The 24,619-nt window shown below is 44.2% G+C and overlaps 1 protein-coding gene across 1 annotated transcript in view; it reads left to right on the forward strand.

Annotated features, from left to right (window-relative positions):
* Window positions 1-16,811, forward strand: part of LOC126195711 (apelin receptor B-like) — a 313,946-nt gene extending 297,135 nt beyond the window's left edge. The window contains exons 2-3 of the mRNA XM_049934340.1: window positions 14,544-16,693; window positions 16,782-16,811. Of these exons, the coding sequence (XP_049790297.1) occupies window positions 16,391-16,693; window positions 16,782-16,811 (333 nt within the window). The 5' untranslated portion in view covers window positions 14,544-16,390. The remainder of the gene's footprint in view (window positions 1-14,543; window positions 16,694-16,781) is intronic.
* Window positions 16,812-24,619: the final 7,808 nt, after the last annotated feature.

The raw sequence follows: 24,619 nt of genomic DNA on the forward strand, positions 1-24,619 counted from the left end.
TACATAATTAGGAATACGAAATAAGGGAAACCAGCTTCTATTCACTACGAAACGAAAAAAACAAATATGGAAGGCTCTAAATCACATAGTGAAAAAGCGACGTGATGAACTGACAAACTGGCAGCGCTGCAAGTGGCTTATAGCAAACAAAAATCGTGTTCCCGTTAAGTCCCTGTATGAGGTTCATATCCCTGTAGTTTGCTGCCTCTCAGGCGTAAATACGACGGTGCTGCCACTCTGGTCAGGTAACCATTTCCCTTTGCCACGTAATAGAGCACGGGTTCCTATCTTTCTTAGACCATTACTCCTCAGTGCAGTTAGACATTAGTTGGAATCCCCTCCTGCCCCACCTTCCATCTGTTGCGCCCCCTTCCCCACATTATCAGGAACTTTTGCACTAAACTGTAGAATGAAAGACTTTTCTAGGAACACTTTAATTTTTAGAATGAAAGATGAATGATATTTAGTTTGTGTGTGTGTGTGTTACGATGAATGACGAATGAATTGTGGTGCATTGCAAGTAGTACCACAACTCCTCCTCAAATAAGAAAGCAAACTATCCACAGTGAGGGTAGACACTTTTTACAAAACATACTTCCCCTGCATTACTCCTCTCCGTGTTGGACCTGCACACAGCAACCTAATTTAAATCGTAAGCACTACACTTACTGTTCGTAAATCACTTTGTTGCTGCACTCCTTACTTCTGAAATGGCAGGAATTGGACGACTTCAGCGTGTTAATACTTAGTGGCCGACCACAGCCACTAATACAATAATAATAACAATGTGTGCAGCAAAGTTGTGGCCCTTATACAGTTACTGCTGAATCGTGCTGTCAATTAATTCGCTTGTATGTTTCGAAACGAGTAATGAAGCAATTTCTGGGCTACTGTAGGTACTATGCGCAACTTGGAGAAGATATTGTCTTGAAATATCTAGCATTTGTTACATTTACGTCTCACTTTTATCATCAGCGATGCACGGGACACAGCACAACATATCTGTGGACTATGTGAGAAACCTGTGATCTCCACCGCATTAATGCTACTAATTGATAAAAAGTATCTGTTGATAACTTACGCGATCGATATTAGAGTGTTATAAGATTGTAATAATAATAATGACCTTTTGAAAGTAATTGAGTTTATGACTGAAACAGGATTGATTCCTTTAGTTTTTACCCCTCAGAAAATTTTATTTTAACCCTCAGGAGGTAATTAACCCTAGGTTGGCAACCATTGTAATAGAAAGTGGTCGTAAACTCTCGATCCATTTCTAAGATGTAATCGATGCATTTCCATTATACGCATGTGTATTTTTTACAGATCCCTGTACACATTTTCATCACGATTCAACATGCCTCCGCCCATTTCGTAGAATGGCTTCCATCGTTATCGAGCAGTTCTGAATAGAAGCATATCTTATGAAACAGCCGCCACTGCATCTCGGTTCCGAACTCTTAGCTCCTCGAGAATCCTTATCTTTGTTTAGTACACCCTTGAATCCTTGTACTCCCAGCCGAAGAAATCCAAGTGTGTCGAATTAGCGAAATCTATGGCCATGGTCCTGTTGAAACTAAGCCTTCATATCTGTTAGCGAAACTTCGATTTAGATGCTCCCTTACTACGAGATCAAAATGAGAAGGTGCTCCATCGTATTGAAACACGACGGTGCCAGTAACGCCTTCTTGCTGAAGCTGTGATTCTAGGAACTGCTCGTGCTTATCGAGGTAGATGTTTCCTGTAATTGACTCTTATGCAGATATGAAGGGAAACGGATCCAGACTTAATGACCACCTTGTACAGTGTAATAAAGCTGTCTTCTGCTCTAAGTGTGCGATGAGATGCGGCAGTAGTGGGTATATATGCTCTTCGGTCGCGGTCGGTACTAAATATTTTGCTAATAAATTGGACTTGCGAAAATGAGTCTTTAAGTAGTTCTGTTACAATAGAAGCCCAATATCCGGCCTCAAATCAATGTAATGAACTCTTATTGCCGCGAGACCCCATACTGTGTCAAACTCACACAGTGGAGTCCTAGACTCCGCGTGCGTTGCTATGCCAGAGCGGGCCACATTTTTAACATGTGATACTGGCAGAGCACAGCTGTTACGGTGTGCCGCTTGAAATGTATCTTATCACAACGTGCGTCAGAAATAGCTGCATGCGCAAATATTTACTCAGAGAAGCTTTACGGTGATGAACTTGACGGAGGAATCCCAAGACCATCTGATGAACAGCTGCTGCTTCAGACTATAGTCTTCCGCAGTCAATACTCGAAAAACGGTAGCCGATACTCAAGTACACGCTTAAAAGAGTACCCAGGCTACCAGAAAAAAATCCAGAACAAGTGTCGTCATTTACCTTTCGCAAAAAGTTTTCAGTAACGTTATTGTTCCTCTTTTCTTTCGATATCGCGTTCCAAACCAATATTATACCAGTAATGTGGAAGCCTTGGCGGGAACAGGTATTCATGGCAAACTGAGGTTTACATGGGAAGCGCTGTGAGTAGGTTACTGGTTCGTACGTGCCTGTCAGTAGTTAGTTCATGCCGTGAGAAAGCTCACTACGAAGGGCAATAGAGTCCACCGACGAAGGCATTAGAGGGAAAGAACTGAAACGGCGATTAGAGAAAATACAAACAGGAGACGAAATTAAATAATCTGTCACCAGTTCGCTACTACTGCAAGTAAGATACACTACTGGCCATTAAAACTGATACACCAAGAAGAAATGCAGATGATAAACTGGTATTCATTGGACTAATATATTATACTAGAACTGGCATGTGATTACATTTGCACGCTATTTGGGTGCATTGATCCTGAGAAATCAGTACCCAGAACAACCATATCTGGCCGTAATAACGGCCTTGATACGCCTGGGCATTGAGTCAAACACAGCTTGGATGGCGTGTACAGGTACAGCTGCCCATGTAGCTTCGACACGATATGACAGTTCATCAAGAGTAGTGACTGGCGTATTGTGACGAGCCAGTTGCTCGGCCACCATTGACTAGACGTTTTCAATTGCTGAGAGATCTGGAGAATGTGCTGGCCAGGGCAGCAGTCGCACATTTTCTGTATCCAGAAAGGCCCGTACAGTACCTGGAATATGCGGTCGTGCATTATCCTGCTGAAATGTAGGGTTTCGCAGGGATCGAATGAAGGGTAGAGCCACAAGTCGTAACACATCTGAAATATAACGTCCACTGTTCAAAGTCCAATCAATGCGGAAAAGAGGTGACCGAGACGTGTAACTAGTGGCACCCCATACCATCGCGCCGGGTGATACGCCAGTATGGCGATGACGATTACACGCTTCCATTGTGCGTTCACCGCGATGTCGCCAAACACGGATGCGACCATCATGATACTGTAAACAGAACCTGGATTCATCCGAAAAAATGACGTTTTGTCATTCTTGCACCCAGGTTCGTCGTTGAGTACACCATCGCAGGCGCTCCTGTCTGTGATGCAGCGTCAAGGGTAACCGCAGCCACGGTCTCTGAGCTGATAGTCCATGCTGCTGCAAACGTCGTCCATCTGTTCGTGCAGATGGTTGTTGTCTTGCCAACGTCCCCATCTGTTGACTCCGGGATCGAGACGTGGCTGCACGATCCGTTACAGCCACACGGATAATATGCCTGTCATCTCGACTGCTAGTGATACGTGGCCGTTCGGATCCAGCACTGCGTTCCGTATTACTCTCCTGAACCCACCGATTTCATATTCTGCTAACAGTAATTGAATATCGACCAACGCGAGCAGCAATGTCGCGATACGATAAACTGCAATCGCGAAAGGCTACAATCCGATCTTTATCAAAGTGGGAAACATGATGGTATGCATTTCTCCTCCTTACACGAGGCATTACAACAATGTTCCACCAGGCAACCTCGGTCAACTGCTGTTTGTGTATGAGAAATCGGTTGGAAACTCTCCTCATGTCAGCACGTTGTAAGTGTCGCTACCGGCGCCAACCTTGTGTGAATGTTCTGAAAAGCTAACCAGTTGCATATCACAGCATGTTCTTCCTGTCGGTTAAATTTCGCCTCTGTAGCACGTCATCTTCTGGTGTAGCCATTTTAATGGCCAGTAGTGTATTTCTACTGCTGCTAGTGTACCGATTCAGTACTGCAGTAACCCAACAATTGAGGTGGTAGGGTAAAAAAGTGTGTACGATAACACCGTTGTTATTAATATCGGCGTGCGTTTTCACATCACACCTGAACTTACTGTCACCATAATACTCGTATACGTTACGTGAAGTATAATCTTTTCGATTACCCCTAATATTATGTAACGTGGCTCTAATTTCACTAATGACGCATAGTTTGGGAATATGACCCGTCATGATGGAACGCCCGCACAATGTTCTGCTAATGTAGGGCCACATTTAACTTGTCATTATGGTCCGAGAAGGACAGGTCGGGAAGGGTGTGTACCTGACTCCAATACTTTGAAATTTTGTGTCCCTCGTCATCTCAGTAGTCGAAGAACTGCAGCTGCGAATTATAATGGTTTGTCCAAAGTTAAAGATGGTCTTGGAGTGTTTAAAGAAAATAACTTCACAGCAGATACGAGAACAGTATTTCTTCCAAAACGAGGACGACATGCGGAACACTTCTTTCAGTAGGCAAAAGTGTAGAGTAAATTATAACATATAACTTATGGGAATAGTATTTCTTGTTACAAATATATTTGAACTAATTAGGACAACACAGCCAACGCCTTGCAGACAAACAAAAATTACATGAACGGAAATGTAGTGTGAGGAGGGCTATGCGAGAGGCGTTCAACGAATTCGAAAGTAAGGCTCTATGTACCGACTTGGCAGAAAATCCTAAGAAATTTTGGTCTTATGTCAAAGCGGCAGGTGGATCAAAATAAAATGTCTAGACTCTCTGTGACCAAAATAGTACTGAAACAGAGGATGACAGACTAAAGACCGAAATACTAAATGTCTTTTTCCAAAGCTGTTTCACAGAGGAAGACTGCACTGTAGTTCTTTCTCTAGATTGTCGCACAGATGACAAAATGGAAGATATCGAAACAGATGACAAAGGGATAGAAAAACAACTAATATCGCTCAAAAGAGGAAAGGCCACTGAACCTGATGGGATACCAGTTCAATTTTACACAGAGTACACGAAGGAACTTGCCCCCCTTCTTGCAGCGGTGTACCGTAGGTGTCTAGAAGAGCGTAGCGTTCCAAAGGATTGGAAAAGGGCACAGTTCCTCCCCGTTTTCAAGAAGGGACGTCAAACAGATGTGCAGAACTATAGACCTATATCTCTAACGTCGATCAGTTGTAGAATTTTGGAACACGTATTATGTTCGAGTACTTTTCTGAAGACTAGAAATCTACTCTGTAGGAATCAGCTGGGGTTTCGAAAAAGACGATCGTGTGAAACCCAGGTCGCCCTATTCGTCCACGAGACTCAGAGGGCAATAGACACGGGTTCCCAGGTATATGCAGTGTTTCTTGACTTCCGGAAGGCGTTCGATACAGTTCCCCACAGACGTTTAATGAACAAAGTAAGAGCGTATGGACTATCAGACCAGTTGTGTGATTGGATTGAAGAGTTCTAGATAACAGAACGCAGCATGTTATTCTCAATGGAGAGAAGTCTTCCGAAGTAAGAGTGATTTCAGGTGTGCCGCAGGGGAGTGTCGTAGGACCGTTGCTATTCAAAAATATGGTTCAAATGGCTCTGAGCACTATGGGACTTAACATCTAAGGTCATCAGTCCCCTAGAACTTAGAACTACTTAAACCTAACTAACCTAAGGACATCACATACATCCATGACCGAGGCAGGATTCAAACCTGCGACCGTAGCGGTCGAGCGGTTCCAGACTGAAGCGCCTAGAACCGCTCGGCCACTCTGGCCGGCGTTGCTATTCACAATATATATAAATGACCTTGTGGATAACATCAGAAGTTCACTGAGGCTTTTTGAGGATGATGCTGTTGTATATCGAGAGGTTGTAACAATGGAAAATTGTACTGAAATGCACGAGGATCTGCAACGAATTGACGCTTTGTGCAGGGAATGGCAATTGAATCTCAATGTAGCCAGGTGTAATGTGTTGCGAATACATAGAAAGAAAGATCCTTTATCATTTAGCTACAATATAGCAGGTCAGTAACTGGAAGCAGTTAATTCCATAAATTATCTGGGAGTATGCATTAGGAGTGATTTAAAATGGAATGATCATATAAAGTTGATCGTCGGTAAAGCAGATGCCAGACTGAGATTCATTGGAAGAATCCTAAGGAAATGCAATCCGAAAACAAAGGAAGTAGGTTACAGTACGCTTGTTCGCCCACTGCTTGAACACTGCTCAGCAGTGTGGGATCCGTACCAGATAGGGTTGATAGAAGAGACAGAGAAGATCCAACGGAGAGCAGCGCGCTTCGTTACAGGATCATTTAGTAATCGCGAAAGCGTTACGGAGATGATAGATAAACTCCAGTGGAAGACTCTGCAGGAGAGACGCTCAGTAGCTCGATTCGGGCTTTTGTTGAAGTTTCGAGAACATACCTTCACCGAGGAGTAAAGCAGTATATTGCTCCCTCCTACGTATATCAAGCGAAGTGACCATGAGGATAAAATCAGACACATTAGAGCCCACACAGAGGCATATCGACAGTCTTTCTTTCCACGAACAATACGAGACTGGAATAGAAGGGAGAACCGATAGAGGTGCTCAAGGTACCCTCCGCCACACACCGTCAGGTGGCTTGCGGAGTTTGGATGTAGATGTAGATATAGACAAAAGTTCAAAATGAAGCCAGTGGTCGCAGCCATACATTCACTTTTATCTCCCGAGAAACCCGTTTCCGGAACCATACACTATCTGATGGAAAATGGGGTGAGTCCACTATTCGACTTTATGGCGGCTTCAACTATCCCGGGGACACTCTCAGATGTCTGAATGACTTTGCACGAACGGCAGTCCACTCTTTCTGAAGACCCGAAACCGGCGAAGGTAGTTACGTTGGACTCTGGAGTACGGACCGCAGTCGACATTCTATCTCAACCCAGAGGAGTTCCACTGGCTTCACATGGGGACACTGGACAGGCCAGTCCATTTCATGACTGTTATTGTCCGTAAATAATCGCAAACAATTTTGTAACATGTTGTAGCCCTGTCAGCAACTGCGATAAATTAATATGTCAAAAATCCGCCTCAGTCGCGAAATGTTACTGGTCTTTCCCCAGGTTTGAGCTAGAGTAGTCTAGCCTTCTTCAGTAGCATAAAATAAACTAATACATGCTAGAATAAGACACGATCAAGCATGAAAAGATAAAGTATCTTGGTGCCGTGTCAAGCTACGTTGCTTAGCTGAAGAACAGCCCCGGCCCCACTTGGTGGAAAGCGGTCGGATAGCCGCGGACGCTTTGTTGGAACTGACTGTGGCACGCGGATGTGGACCGAGCAAGAGGGCAGATCACGGGCATGCGCGCACGGAAAGTCAAAGGTGCCTGCCATTGGCTGTCTTTATGTTATGTACTGGAAATTACCTATAGTTAAACCGTAAATTTGTGAAAGTACAAGGCACTCAGCAGATAGAATCCCGATGAGCGTTAACTGTAAACCGAGACCTTATTAACTGATAAGAAATTTACTTGGACGTTAAGTTCAGCTTGTTAGATTAAAACCACATATGATTACCGCTATGTGGTATGGTTCCGCACGATCTCATGCGGGGAATGAACAAGGGTATACGTCCGTAACGGGAGAACTTCTCAGGGTTAGGAGAAGGTGGAAATAAAATGATTTCCATTACACATGGAGTAATACATTAATTTGTTAACGCGAAATTTGACTAACGTTCTTGTGTTATGGCACTACATCACTACACATTTATGATTGACTGGGTGTGTAAAGCTTAGGCCTTTCCTAAACACAACGTTGGCCATGTGTCCATAAAGTCATAAATGATGCCCTAAGCTTTACACACCCAGTCAGTCATAAATGTGTAGTAATGTAGTGCCATAACACAAGAACGTCAGTCAAATTTCGCGTTAACAAATTGATGTATTATTCCATGTGTAATGGAAATCATTTTATTTCCACCTTCTCCTAACCCTGAGAAGTTCTCCCGTTACGGACGTATACCCTTGTTCATTCCCCGCATGAGATCGTGCGGAACCATACCACATAGCGGTAATCATATGTGGTTTTAATCTAACAAGCTGAACTTAACGTCCAAGTAAATTTCTTATCAGTTAATAAGGTCTCGGTTTACAGTTAACGCTCATCGGGATTCTATCTGCTGAGTGCCTTGTACTTTCACAAATTTACGGTTTAACTATAGGTAATTTCCAGTACATAACATAAAGACAGCCAATGGCAGGCACCTTTGACTTTCCGTGCGCGCATGCCCGTGATCTGCCCTCTTGCTCGGTCTATATCCGCGTGCCACAGTCAGTTCCAACGAAGCGTCCGCGGCTAACCGAGAGCTTCCCACGAAGTGGGGCCCGGGCTGTTCTTCAGCTAAGTAACGTAGCTTGACATGGTACCAAGATACTTTAGCTTTTCATGTTTGATCGTGCCTTATTCCGGCATGTATTAGTTTATTTTATGTTTCTGAAGAAGGCTAGACTACTCTAGCTGAAACCTGGGGAAAGACCAGTAACATTTCGCAACTGAGGCGGATTTTTGACATATAAATAATTCCCTCACAGATGAAATCGAAGTGCACACACTTCTTCTGGCTGGCTGCAGAATTATGTTCCAGTACGGCCGGCCATTTATATCACCGAAAAAATGGTGTATGAATAATAGACTATCCAATCACATTAATATGACAAGCTGTCAAGAGCCTGAATAACCACCGTTTGCAGCGTGGAATGCTACGAGATGTGTAGATAGAGTCAGAGAGATTCTGGAAGGTACCGACAGAAGGTGGACCCACGCCTTCTTTAGTGCACTAGATTTCTAGGTTGAACATCCACGGCGCGGGCAACCCGATCGGTCCCACAGATTCTCGACTGGCTGTAAATCCGGAGAGTTCGGTGGCCATGGGCATACCGTGAACTCATCCTGGTGCTCTTCGAAACGCACGTGACACTTGCATTGTCCTGCTGGAAGATACCATTGCGCCGAGGAAAAACAAACTGCATACAGGAGTGGACGTGGTCCCCAAGGACACGTGGATACTTGTCTTGATCCACTGTGTCATTCCGAATGACGATGTCACCTAGGCAATGCCACGAAACCTTCCCCAGGCCATAACGCCCCTTCCTCCAGCCTGGACCTTGTGATCTGAAAAGGCCTCCTGTCGTCATTCAATGGACCTCCAGTTGTATATTACTCGCCATTGAAATTGCTACACTACGAAGATGACGTGCTACAGAAGCGAAATTTAAGCGACAGGAAGACGATGCTGTGATATGCAAATGATTAGCTTTTCACAGCATTCACATAAGGTTGGCGCCGGTGGCGACACCTACAACGTGTTGACATGAGGAAAGTTTCCAACCGATTTCTCATACACAAACAGCAGTTGACCGGCTTTTCCTGGTGAAACGTTTTATTTTTATCTCACCTTCGTACTCCTTAGGCGCAATGTATGTTGGAAGCAGTAGAACCATTCTGCAAGCAACTTCAAATGCCGGTCCTTTAAATTTTCGCAATAGCAGTCCTCGAAAAGAATGTCGCCTTCGCTCCAGGATTCCCATTTGAGTTGCTGAAGTATGTCAGTAACACTTGCACGTTGTGCGAGCCTACCAGCAACATATCTAGCAGCCCTCCTATTAATTGCTTCCATTTCTTCCTTTAATCCGACCTGCTATGGATCCCAAACACTCGAGGAGTACTCAGGAACAGATAGCAATAGCGTCCTATTTGCGGTTTCCTTTATAGATGAACTACACTTTCCTAGAGCTACGCCCAGATATGTAAACGATGTGACTCTGTCAGGTGGGACATTACTAATGCTGTATCCGGTCATAACGGTTTGTTTTTCCTACTCATCCGCATTAACTTGAATATTTCTACGTTTGGAGCTAGCTGGCATTCTTCACACTAACTCGAAATTTTGTGTAAGTCACCTTGTAACGTCCTACAGTCATTCAAATTCGGCACCTTACCCCATCATCTGCAAACAACCGCAGATCTGTGCTCACACTGTCCAGCAAATCATTTACGTACGAGGCGTGTTTTTTAAGTAAGTACCGTTTTGAAATTTAAAAAAAGACTTACTAAGATATCTGAATAATTTTATTTTTACAGGAAAGCCTGTACCTTAATCTACTTTTCTACATAATTTCCGTGAATATTGAGGCACTTGTCATGACGTTGTACCAGTTTTTGAATACCCTCCTCATAGAAATCTGCCGCCTGACTTGTTAACCACTGCATGACCACTGTTTTGACTTCATCATCACCTTGAAGACGCTGACCGCCCGGGTGTTTCTTCAAGTGCAGGAACAGATGTTAGTCACTGGACACAAGATCGGGACTGTATGGAGGATGATATAGAATTTCCTATCGAAAAGATACGATGAGATCTTTGGTCGGATTCGCCACATGCGGACGGGCATTGTCTTGCAGCAAAACGATGCCCTTGCTCAAGTCCATGGACTGTTGCTTTTATTCTGATGTGACATAGGCCACCCATGTCTCTTCGCCCGCAACATTTTGGCATAAGAAATCATCACCTCCGTTGTGGTACCGCTCAAGGAAAGTCAATGCACTGTCTAAACGTTTGGTTTTGTGCACATCCGTCAACAATTTCGGTACCCAACGTGCGCACGATTTTCGGTAATTCAAGTGCTCGGTCACAATGCCATACAGAACACTACGAGAAACATTAGGAAAGTCATCCCGCAAGGAGGAAATCGTAAAGCGCCTGCTTTCTCTCACCTTATTGTCCACTTCCTGCACCAAACTTTCATTAACGACCGAAGGACGCCCACTCCATTGTTCATCATGCGCATTTGTGCGGCTATCTTTAAATGCTCTCACCCACTTTCTTACCATTCCGTCACTCGTAATGTTTTCCACGTAAACTGCACAGATCACACGATGAATATCGCTAGCTTTTAGGCCTTTAGCACTAAGAAATCTTATAACAGCCCGTACTTCACAGTCAGCGGGACTCACGATTATCGGAGGCATCTTAAACAGTATACAACGTAAAAAAGGAAGAATCAGACTGTAATGACGTCAGTGCGTAGATTAAGGTACAGGCTTTCATGTAAAAATAAAATTATTGAGATATCTTAGCACGTCTTTTTTTAAATTTCAAAACAGTACTTACTCAAAAAACACGCCTCGTATATAGAGAACAACATCGGTCCTATCACACTTCCCTGCGGCACTACTGGCGATATCCTTGTGTCTGATAAACCCTACATACTGAGTCCTATTATTTAATAAGTCTTTGAGCCGCTCGCATATCTGTGAACCTATTCCATACGCTCTTACTTTCATTAACAGCCTGCAATGTGGAATATGCCTGTTGCTCTTCATCGATAGTTGGCAATATATCTTGCGACAAAGGGCAAGTTCAGTTTCGCACGAGCTATGCTTTCTACAATCATGCTGATTCGTACACATAAGCTACTAGGTCTCAGGAAAATTTATTATATACTGCGGCGTGGCGGGTATGAAATTGGTGCGTTATTGTTTCATCCATGTCTTTCGTCGTACTGTGCACTAAAAAAATTCCACTTGCCCCAGTACAGAGTCTGACCACCAGCCCGTTCCTCTGCATACGTAGATCCTGGCCAGACGATGTTAAAGGCAGCGTTGAAGAAAAACGCCGTCGATACATATGTTTGTATAAAATCCGTGTAAACTCGGGTAGCAAATGGCTCTGAGCACTATGGGACTCAACTGCTGTGGTCATCAGTCCCCTAGAACTTAGAACTACTTAAACCTAACTAGCCTAAGGACATCACACACATCCATGCCCGAGGCAGGATTCGAACCTGCGACCGTAGCAGTCGCACGGTTCCGGACTGCGCGCCTAGAACCGCGAGACCACCGTGGCCGGCAAACTCGGGTAGCAAGCTATCCTGTAATATCTTATAACAAATTTCGGGTGGAGGCCGACTGCTTCATCTCTTTAGAAAAATGTCAGGATTCTGTAACGAGTTCTTTTATGTCTTTACGTTCAAAATTAAACACTTGGCATCAGGTCGTATTTAATTAATGAGTAGTATAACTGCCCTCAGCTCACAGTTCATACAACCCAGTATACAAAGAAGGCAGCCAGGAAGTCCGACCCGAATTATTACGCGATTTACAGTCATTACTCTGCTACAATATACGAGTTTTACTTTTTGTCATTTTCAGTGGATTTCTAAAAAAGAAAACTGCTCGCCCACTATCCCATAAGCGGGTATGAAACATGCCACGTGTAATTTTACAAAGGCCGAAAGTTTACACGCGTTTATCTCTCTAACAAATCACTTCACCAAGCTCAGATTTTCACAATATGTCGGTAAATACAACTGCTTTCGTGGCAGTACAATCTGGACGCGAGAAACCAGTAACTTCTTCCTTTTACTCATAATGTAGACGGACGCGTCCAACATGACCTGTACGTCCGATAGTTAGCCAGTTACTCCTGAATGCTGCTCCTTCCACAGCCTGTAACTACCTGACAGTGCGCGGGAACTGCTAAACTCTAAATGGTTGTTCAAAATGACCAGCCAATCAACACAATCCTTCGAGTTCCTTTTCGCGATAAAACTATCTTACACCAATCAACATTCACAGATGCATTTACGTCACTTCATCATGCAAATATTAATAAAATGTTTAACAAAACCAAACGAAAAGAAAACTAATCTTGAAAAAACTTTAGAAAACTATTACTCTGCAAATGACTATTCTGGCTGCCTCCTTACAAAAGCAAGTACCCTTGGACATCATCACGGTGGCGAAATTACATTTTTCATTGCAACTTGCATCCTTAACAGTTTCCCATGACATAGTTACGTAATGTTTAACATGAGATAAAATTGAATGTTTTCGGATGTCCCAAATACACACCCCCACTGCCGCGCAGGATTAGCAGAGCGGTCTAAGTCGTGCAGTCATGGACTGTGCGGCTGGTCACGGCGGAGGTTCGTGTCCTCCCTCGGGCATGGGTGTGTGTGTTTGTCATTACGATAATTTAGGTTAAGTAGTATGTAAGCTTAGGGACTGATGACCTTAGCAGTTAAGTCCCATAAGATTTCACACACATTGGAACATTTTTTTTTTAACACACTCTCACTCATTCTCATTTACTCACACAACAACACATTACATAAATACTGATCTTTTCTGAATTTTATATTACGAAAATGAAAAGTAGTTAACGTTTTTAACTATGAAAATTCAAACAAATTGACTTTACATTTTGTGAACTTCAGTGATGATTCCAAATGATACTAAAAGACAAATGAATCTTAACTGACTTTAATCTTACAAGTGTCTGTTTGGGGTGTTTTATGTAATTTTCTCTAACTCTGAAAGTATGCCAGCTAGAAAGCTGAGATCTTTACATAATCTTCTTTTTAATAACAAAGGGCAGTGTATTGACTTTTAACTAAATTGAATAATATTTAATATAGATTTTTAGTGGCTTGAATATCCTGTCGCTCGAATTGACACAGGTACCACTTCCCACGGCTAGGCTAGCGACAGGTGCGAATCGGTCATGCTAAGATACAAGCGGCTGTTTCTATCACCGCCAACGTCTCCAAAGCTAAATGCCGTACTGCAAGGTAGTGCAATAAATGCTATTGCGTATTGACTAACGACGTTACAATACGAACTGAGAACATTTTCAAGGATTCTATAGCAGACCGATGGTAATGATGTTGGTTTGTAATTTTACAGGTCCGTTCTTTTTCCCTTCTTACATACGAGAGTCATCTGCACTTTTTCCAATCGTTTGGGACTTTGCGCAGGGTGAGGGATTCACGGCAAATGCAAGCTAGGCAAGCAGCCAATAATGTAGTGTAGTTTTTGAAAACCGGACTGGGCTTCCATCCGGACCTCGTGATTTATTTGCTTTCAAATCTTTCAGTTGTTTGTGCTTATTACTACGTCGTCCACACGGGGGTCTGCTCTATGGTCAAACGACGGTTTGTTTGTAGGTTTCTTTCGGGTGAACGATTTCTTAAACGTGAAATTTAATGCCGATTTGGATTAGCGGAAAGCTCCGACTGCGTATCTGATCCCTGGAATCAGTCGATGATCGCGACCTTTAGTACTGCGCTTCGAATACTCCACAGATAGAGTTAACTGGCTGAAACTCGCAACGGCCGCCTGATTTATCTCTCGCTTTTTGCTGCCAGCGGCCGATACCTTGGCAAGGACGGCGCTGTTTTCATCAAACGGTGCGTCACTGGCCATACTGCGCTGCCACGCTGCGGGAGAGATGCCAGTGAGCTCGCCACATATTTTTAGCGTTTCGGCTAACAAAAGCCGGTCACATTCCATGCGCCGACGCGATTTCTTTTTTTCCCCATGTTTGACATGGATTACCTGCGCCTAACAAGTGATTCTTTTTTTCTGTTTCCAGGTGCTCGCTGCGACGAAATCCACAAGTTGGGCATTCGTGCTACGTTTGGGGGAAGTAGACTGTGGGTGTTAGGTTCAGAACATTGCAAAGGAGGTGTCTTCCCATGTCCTGTTAATTTTTATGGTATTTTTTAATGTGGTCCCCGCTTCATTGTACTTTTCCAATACAGACGATGGTGTGCCTTAGTAATTTAAATCGGTTTTCTGGTTAGTAACACAGGTCGGAGGCAAGGAGGAGGTTACCGTTTCGCGTCTGCACGATATTCTTATGGTAATAAGTCGACTAGACTTTGGGGTTCCGCCAGAGAACTAACTCACACTAATAGCTCAATTTCAGAAGGAAAATCCACATCTATTATCGCTGCTACTGAACAACAACAACAGATGCGATAACTGAGCACCGATAAGTGGCAAAGGAGGCAGGCTTCACCTTGGCCCATCTCTCGGAGGTTGTAATCTCTCTCTCCCTGCCGCTGACTAACACAATCTATCGATACGACACGATTACAGACGGTAACCCACATTAGGTATTTGTCTCTTGAAAATATACCGGCGCTTAGTCATCTCTTTTCAGACATTCCCAGTCTGCTAATCTTGATGTTAGGAATAGGTATTCTAAAATTGCTTATGTGAATCACCTTAGAAACACCGATTAATGTAGAAGTCGCTGATACGTGCGAGGAAAATTCTTCGTGGGCGGGACGTTTAAAACCAACATTCTTAGTACTCCAGAGAGATTTGACGTTGTGCTACCGCTCGGATTTGGTGACAGCTGTTTCAAAGAAACTGAAGCGTAAAGTGCCGGTCGTACGTTTGTACTATAGGTTTGCATAACTGTTTTGAACTCACACTCATAATAAAGACTTCTTTGTTGGGCAACAGCTATAATCGATGTGAAGTTTACTATTGTTCGATATTAGGTTAATACAAATCGGTTATTTGTGGACATTGGTACCGTGTACCCGTCACAGTCCCTTTTCGGGTAGAACGGTCGAATCTCAGCTTAGTAATTTCAAAGTTAGAGTCATCGGCTGTACGTCGTGAGTCAGCTTGGACTAGGTTTTGTTCAAGGTTCTAGCGTAGCTCTATCGTTGATATAAATCTCAAGCCACAGCGAAAGTGTGCCATCGAAACAGACCGATTACCCCTGACGGCATCGATCTACCGAGTGTAGTTCAAAGAAGGCAAGAACTTTCGCGCATCGATCTACCGAGTGTAGTTCAAAGAAGGCAAGAACTTCCGCGAATTGAGAAACTGATTGTATTGGAGAAAATTCTCTGAATGCAAGTTTGGGGTATATACACTGCTCTGCGGATCTGGAATTTTGTTGTGAATTGTTAACGTGTGTGGGTACTTTAATCCCGTTTCGAGTAGAACGGTCGAATCTCAGCTTAGTAATTTCGAAGTTAGTCAGAGTCATCGGCTGTACGTCGTGAGTCTGCTTGGACGAGGTATTGTTGAAGGTTCTAGCGTAGGTCTACCGTTGATACAAATCTCAAGCCACTGTGAAAGTGTGCCTTCGAAACAGACCGATCACCCCTGACGGCATCGATCTACCGAGTGTAGTTCAAAGAAGGCAAGAACTTTCGCGAATTGAGAAACTGATTGTATTGGAGAAAATTCTCTGAATGCAAGTTTGAGGTCGTTTGCCTGTGGGGCTTTGCGGATCTGGACTTTTGTTGCAGTTTGTTAACGTATGTGGGTACTTTGTGTAGAAGAAAACCGATATACCTTCATAACCGAGTGCAGCGTCGATGCGCACCATCAGTAAAGTAACGTAGAGCGAGATTTGTTGGGCCTTCAGGCAGAGGGTTGCACTAAGTTGTCAGGGATCGCGAGATTGCGACCATGCCTCCGAGACGGAACCAGACCGCTGTGCGCGGCTTGGGCGCTGAGGGTCAGATGCGGGACGACTACTACGAAGACTACTACGATTACGACTACGAGGAGGCGGTGTTGCGCTACAACTGGGTCGAGCTGCTCCCCGCGCTCGTCGTCTACACGCTGACGCTGCTGATCGGACTGGCGGGCAACTCGCTCATCATCTTCACGGTGTGCCGCTACCGCAAGCTGAAGAACGCCACCAACGTCTTCCTGGCCAGTCTCGCCTCCGCTGACCTGCTGCTGGTCACCGTCTGCGTGCCAGTAAAGGTGAGTCGCCGACCACTTGTTGCCGCAGCGCCGCCGCAGCCGCAGCCGCAGCCGCCAGCCTGCTTCTCTGCCCCCTACGCTCATTCAGTGCCAGGGCTCTCAGAGGCGCTGCTTCTGACAAGGGAACCTCCCCATCGCACCCCCCTCAGATTTAGTTATAAATTGACACAGTGGATAGGCCTTGAAAAACTGAACACAGATCAATCGAGAAAACAGGAAGAACTATGAAAAAATAAGCAAATTATACAAAATGAGTAGTCCAAGTGTAAGATATGCAACATCAAGGACTGTGTAAGCTGAGGAGCGCCGTGGTCCCGTGGTTAGAGTGAATAACTGCGGAATGAGAGGTCCTTGGTTCGAGTCCTCCCTCGAGTAAAAATTTTACTTACTTTATTTTCGCAAAGTTACGATCTGACCGTTCATTCATTGACGTCTCTGTTCGCTGTAATAAGTTTAGTGTCTGTGTTTTGCGACCGCACCGCAAAACCGTGCGATTAGTAAACGAAAGGACGTGCCTCTCCAATAGGAACCGAAAACATTTGATCGCAAATTCATAGGTCAACCGATTCCTCCACAGGAAAACACGTCTGAAATATTCTATACGACACTGGTGACGGCATGTGCTTCACATTACAGGAATATGTTGTCGACCCACCTAACTTGCACACTTGGCGAATGGGTAAAAAGTTTCTTCTACCTTGCCCGATTTAGGTTTTCTTGTGGATGTGATAATCACTCCCAAAAAAGTGATGAAGACATAAGAGTTTGTCACATAATCTGCAACAAATGAATGCAAGTTTCACAGTCGCACAGTTTTCCCTGTGCTCTGTCAAAACATACGTTTTTAACGTTTTCAAGTTTTTCCGTGTGTAGACCGTCAAATCCTGCATGTGTCCAAGCAAATCTGAACATGTCCTGGAATTTTGGAGAGCGAAGTTGATCATGTCTGAGTGCATGAACTTTGATAATTGTCTGAAAATAAAAAATTAAAACTTTTCATTCGAGGGAGGATGGAACCAGAGACCATCCGTTCCGTCGCTGCTCGCAGTAACCACGGGACCACGGTGCTCATCAGTGCACACGTACCTTGATGTGGCTTATCTTGGACACGGACTACTCAGTTTGTATATTTTGCTTATTTTTTTCATAGTTCCATACAACTTCTTCCTGTTTTCTCGATTGATCTGTGTTCAGTTTTTCATGGCCTATCCCTGTGCCAACTTATAACTAAATCTGAGGGGGGTGCGATGGGGAGGTTCCCTTGTTAGCGGGAGCACTGGTGGCCGATGCTTGCTGTGTCTGCTGTCGCGCTTATGTTTTTGTCATGGCATACGTCGTAATACCGTATCGGACTTCCATCTGCTCGGCGTACTGTAGCAGCTCGACGTGGAATGGACAGTTTCCACAACGAAACTTTGTCTCGAAACCTGGCAGAAAATCCAAAGAGATTCTGCTCGCATGTGAAGTATATTAGCGGCAGGAAACAATCAATGCCTTCTCTGCGCAATAACGATGGAGATACTATCGAAGACAGTGTGGCCAAAGCAGATTTACTAAGCACACCCTTCCGAAATGCCTTCACAAAAGAAGACAAAGTAAATATACCAGAATTCGAATCGAGAACAGCTGTCAACATAAGTAACGTAGAAGTAAATATCTTCGGAGTAGTCAATCAACTCAAATCACTTAATAAAAGCAAGTCTTCTGGTCCAGACTGTATACCAATTAGGTTCCTTTCGGAGTATGCTGATGCATTACCTCCATACTTAACAATCATATTCAACCCTTCGCTCGAAGAAAGATGCGCACCGAAAGACTGGAAAGTTGCACAGGTCACACCAATATTCAAGAAAGGTAGTAGGAGTAATCCAATAAATTACAGGCCCATATCGTTAACGTCGATATGCAGCAGGATTTTAGAACATATATTGTGTTCGAACATTATGAACTACCACGAAGGAAACGGTCTATTGACACACAGTAACATAGGTTTAGAAAACATCCTGTGAAACACAACTAGCTCTTTATTCACATGAAGTGCTGAGTACTATTGACAAGGGATTTCAGATCGATTCCGTATTTCTGGATTTCCGGAAGGCATTTGACACTGTACCACACAAGCGGCTCGTAGTAAAATTGCGCGCTTAAGCAATATCGTCTCATTTATGTGACTGGATTTGCGCTTTCCTGTCAGAGAGGTCACAGTTTGTAGTAATTGACGGAAAGTCATCGAGTAAAACAGAAGTGATTTCAGGCGTTCCCAAGGTGGTGTTTATATATATAAACGTTTTGGGAGACAATCTGAGCAGCCGTCTTAGGTTGTTTGCAGATGACGCTGTCATTTATCGACTAAGAAAGTCATCAGAAGATCAAAACAAACTGCAAAACGATTTAGAAAAACTATCTGAATGGTGCGAAAAGTGTCAGTTGACACTAAATAACGAAAAGTGTGAGGTCATCCATCGGAGTGCTAAAAGGAAATTCTTATACTTCGGTTACACGAAAAATCAGTCTAATCTAAAATCCGCAAATTCAACTAAATACCTAGGTATTAGAATTACGAACAACTTAAATTGGAAACAACACATAGAAAATGTTGTGGGGAAGGCTAATCAAAGGCTGCGTTTTATTGGCATGACACTTAGAATATGTAACAGACCTACTAAGGAGACTGCGTATACTACGCTTGTCCGTCCTCTTTTAGAATACTGCTGCGCGGTGTGTGATCCTTACCAGGTAGGACTGACGGAGTACATCGAAAAAGTTCAAGGAAAAAAAGCACGTTTTGTACTATTGCGAAATATGGGAGAGAGTGTCACAGAAATGATACAAGAGTTGGGCTGGAAATCATTAGAGGAAAGGCGTTTTTCGTTGCGACGGAATCTTATCACGAAATTCCAATCACCAACTTTCTCCTCCGAATGCGCAAATATTTTGTTGACACCGACCTACATAGGGCGGAACGATCATATCGATAAAATAAGGGAAATCAGAGCTCGTACGGAAATATATAAGTGTTCATTCTTTCAGCGCGCTATACGAGATTGAAATAATTGTGAAGGTGGTTCGATGAACCCTCTGCCAGGCACTTAAATGCGATTTGCAGATTATCCATGTAGATGTAGATGTAGAATGGACTCAACAATTCGTTGGAAATCCCATGCAGAAAAATTGAACCACGCTACTTCTATAATCGTCCATAACTGCGGTTGCCGGTGCAGGATTTGTGCTCGAAATAGCCTCTCGATTCTATCCGATAAGCCGGCCGCGGTGACCGAGCTGTTCTAGGCGCTTCAGTCAGGAACCGCGCGACTGCTACGGTCGCAGGTTCGAATTCTGCCTCGGGCATGGAAGTGTGTGCTGTCCTTAGGTTAGTTAGGTTTAAGTAGTTCTAAGTTCTAGGGGACTGATGACCTCAGAAGTTAAGTCCCATAGTGCTCAGAGGCATTTGAACCATTTTTAATCCATAAAAATTCCGTCGTTTTGTGGGCACATGACGTCCGTGAAGTAGCCGAACATAACCATTTCCTTATCAATTGAAGACATAAAGTCTGTATATGAGTCTGCGATCATTTTCTTTTTTGCACTTTTATTTTCACAAGTCCGTCTTGATCACATAGATTTCTTTACATTTTATGATCGGTTTCGGCTTATCGCCATCTTCAGATTTGTTGTAAATATAAATATTGTTTAAGCGACCAGGTTCAATTAATTAAGATTAAATCTATACAAGTGATTTATAAAATATAAAATACTTATGGCCATGTATGGCACATGTCCACATAACATCTTTTCTTTATTTGTGTGTGAGGTATGTTTCCTGAAAGTTTGGCCGTACGTTTTTGTAACACCCTGTATATGACAGACGCTCGTTTAGTCAGGGGGGGGGGGGGGATTTTAACTAAAGACAATGCATACAGCATTTTAATCTTTATATTGGCGACACTGGTTTACTATGTACTCAGGCTAAAGTGCCCCCTGCTGGCATTAGGTTTTTGTATAAATACTGACGCGATCTGAGTATTAGCAAGCACATGTTTAACTTGACGATGATTTATATCAGAATATTTTAACGCTATCTATGACTGCCATACATGGCCATAAATATTTTATATTTTATGCATCACTTGTATAGATTTAATATTAATTAACTGAACCTGGTCGCTTACACAATATTTATATTTACAACAGATCTGAAGATGGCGATAAGCCAAAACCGGTCATAAAGTGTAAAGAAATCTATGTGATCAAGGCGGACTTGCGAAAATAAAAGTGCTAAAAATAATCATTTCCTGTTGTGTTCTAACCACTCGTCTAACATAGCATGCCTTAGAATCCTGCTTCTCGGAGCGCCAGACAACAATTCAAGCAATTCGTATTAATGACTTTTTATTACCGTAAGATAAATTACAATACTTAACTTTTGTGACTTTACAATGGTGATGTCGCAAGTAGTGGGCGACATGCAAATAATGAATGCCCTTCAGTAAATAGAATTCTATTACAAGTCCATTACAGTTCATAAGCCACTGCTGTAGACCTCGTAGACCGGCTATACTTCAACTCGGACTGTGGCGAGGAGGTGCGGCGCTTATATTCTGCTGTTTCGGTGTCTTCCTAGAGAGGGGTCTGTTAGCGTACTGTTGGCTGACGACGTCTCACAGACCTCTCGGCTGTAACGTTGCTGGCTGTCGTGCCGGCGTTTGACGCTACGCCGGAACATTTCCAGTCAATCATCGGTTCAACAGGACCAGAGCACCCACTCCATTCCTTGTAGACACAGCCCACACCATTGTGGAAGCCACCACCAACTTGCACAGAGCTTCACTGACTACATACAGGGTGTTTCAAAAATGACCGGTATATTTGAAACGGCAATAAAAACTAAACGAGCAGCGATAGAAATACACCGTTTGTTGCAATATGCTTGGGACAACAGTACATTTTCAGGCAGACAAACTTTCGAAATTACAGTAGCTACAATTTTCAACAACAGATGGCGCTGCGGTCTGGGAAACTCTATAGTACGATATTTTCCACATATCCACCATGCGTAGCAATAATATGGCGTAGTCTCTGAATGAAATTACCCGAAACCTTTGACAACGTGTCTGGCGGAATGGCTTCACATGCAGATGAGATGTACTGCTTCAGCTGTTCAATTGTTTCTGGATTCTGGCGGTACACCTGGTCTTTCAAGTGTCCCCACAGAAAGAAGTCACAGGGGTTCATGTCTGGCGAATAGGGAGGCCAATCCACGCCGCACGCCGGCCGTGGTGGCCAAGCGGTTAAAGGCGCTACAGTCTGGAACCGCGCGGCCGCTACGGTCGCAGGTTCGAATCCTGCCTCGGGCATGGATGTATGTGCTGTCCTTAGGTTAGTTAGGTTTAATTAGTTCTAAGTTCTAGGCGACTCATGACCGCAGAAGTTAAGTCGCATAGTGCTCAGAGCCATTTGAACCATTTAGCCAATCCACGCCGCCTCCTGTATGTTTCGGATAGCCCAAAGCAATCACACGATCATCGAAATATTCATTCAGCAAAGTAAAGACGTCGGCCGTGCGATGTGGCCGGGCACCATCTTGCATAAACCACGAGGTGTTCGCAGTGTCGTCTAAGGCAGTTTGTACCGCCACAAATTCACGAAGAATGTCCAGATAGCGTGATGCAGTAATCGTTTCGGATCTGAAAAATGGGCCAATGATTCCTTTGGAAGAAATGGCGGCCCAGACCAGTACTTTTTGAGGATGCAGGGACGATGGGACTGCAACATTGGGGCTTTTCGGTTCCCCATATGCGCCAGTTCTGTTTATTGAAGAAGCCGTCCAGGTAAAAATAAGCTTCGTCGGTAAACCAAATGCTGCCCACATGCATATCGCCGTCATCAATCCTGTGCACTATATCGTTAGCGAATGTCTCTCGTGCAGCAATGGTAGCGGCGCTGAGGGGTTGCCGTGTTTGAATTTTGTATGGATAGAGGTGTAAACTCTGGCGCATGAGACGATACGTGGACGTTGACGTCATTTGGACCGCAGCTGCAACACGGCGAACGGAAACCCGAGGCCGCTGTTGGATCACCTGCTGCACTAGCTGCGCGTTGCCCTCTGTGGTTGCCGTACGCGGTCGCCCTACCTTTCCAGCACGTTCATCCGTCACGTTCCCAGTCCGTTGAAATTTTTCAAACAGATCCTTTATTGTATCGCTTTTCGGTCCTTTGGTTACATTAAAGCTCCGTTGAAAACTTCGTCTTGTTGCAACAACACTGTGTTCTAGGCGGTGGAATTCCAACACCAGAAAAATCCTCTGTTCTAAGGAATAAACCATGTTGTCTACAGCACACTTGCACGTTGTAAACAGCACACGCTTACAGCAGAAAGACGACGTACAGAATGGCGCACCCACAGACTGCGTTGTCTTCTATATCTTTCACATCACTTGCAGCGCCATCTGTTGTTGAAAATTGTAACTACTGTAATTTCGAAAGTTTGTCCGCCTGAAAATGTACTGTTGTCCCAAGCATATTGCAACAAACGGTGTATTTCTATCGCTGCTCGTTTAGTTTTTATTGCCGTTTGAAATATACCGGTCATTTTTGAAACACCCTGTAGGTCAATGGCTTCTTGGGGTGTGCGCCACACTTGAACCTATCATCAGCTCTTAGGAACTGAAATCGGTCTCATCCGACGAGGCTACGGTTTTCCAATCATTTAGAGTCCAAACGATATGGTCACTAGTGTGGTACCGATATTTCCGATGCCACAGCGTAGGTGGGCGCTACGAGAGCTGAAGATCTTCGCCGACACAGCGCCCTCTAGCCGAAACTGTGCATCTCTACGAGCGCCGCTCCACTTTCGCCCAGTTTATGAAAAGCAGACGACCGAGAACCATCGGTTTAGCTTTGCTTGCTATTGAGACTTTCTTATCTGGACTTTGGATTACACCTGCTTGCTCACCTGTACCAAAGATACGTATTCATTTATATATGTCCATGCACCAGTGAAAACCTCTTTTACTGTACTTGCAGTACCGACTTGCCTTACCGCACCTGCTCCTCCTCGCTTCCTTTCATTCGGCCTCTCTGTCAGTTGTCAGGAGCCGACCCACGCGCCGCCTTCCAGGCAGGATACCCAAAAACTAGACCAGGAGAGGGGCTGCAAGCGACGTCGTGCTGGTAGCAAAGGCACTCGTCTGCTGCCACAGCCCATTAACGCCAAATTCCGCCGTACTGTCCTAACGCATAGGTCAGTCGCACGTCCCACATTGATTTCTGCGGTTATTTCACGCATCGTTGCATATCTGGCAGCACTGATAAATCTACGCAAACGCCGCTGCTGTCGGTTGTTCAGTGAAGGACACCGCCCACTGCGTTGCCCTTGGTGAGAAGTAACGCCTGGCATTTGCTATTCTCGGCACACTCTTCACATGGTGGACCAATGTTGGATTCAATAACGATATCGGAAATGGAATGTCCCATGCGTGTAGCTCCAACTACCATCCGCACTCGAAGTCTGTTAATTGCCGTCGTATGGCCAAAATCACGCCGGAAACCTTTTCACGTGCATTACCTGAGTTCAAATGACAGCTCCGCCAATGCGGTGCCTTTTTATATCTAGTGCACGCGACACTACTACCATCTATATGTGTGAATATCGCTATCCCGTGACTTTTGTCACCTCAGTCTACAACTCACCAACTCGAAGTGTCTGTGACTGGCGATGAAAGCGGCACTCGGCTGATTCCGGCGGAGGTTCGAGTCCTCCCTCGGCCATGGGTGTGTGTGTGTGTTTGTCCTTAGGATAATTTAGGTTAAGTAGTGTGTAAGCTTAGGGACTGATGACCTTAGCAGTTACGTCCCATAAGATTTCACACACATTTGAACATTTTGAACATTTGAAAGCGGCACTGCAACATTGTCATGTATTTTTCC

Source organism: Schistocerca nitens, chromosome 7 (assembly GCF_023898315.1).
Source record: "Schistocerca nitens isolate TAMUIC-IGC-003100 chromosome 7, iqSchNite1.1, whole genome shotgun sequence".
NCBI classification, from domain to species: Eukaryota; Metazoa; Arthropoda; class Insecta; order Orthoptera; family Acrididae; genus Schistocerca; species Schistocerca nitens.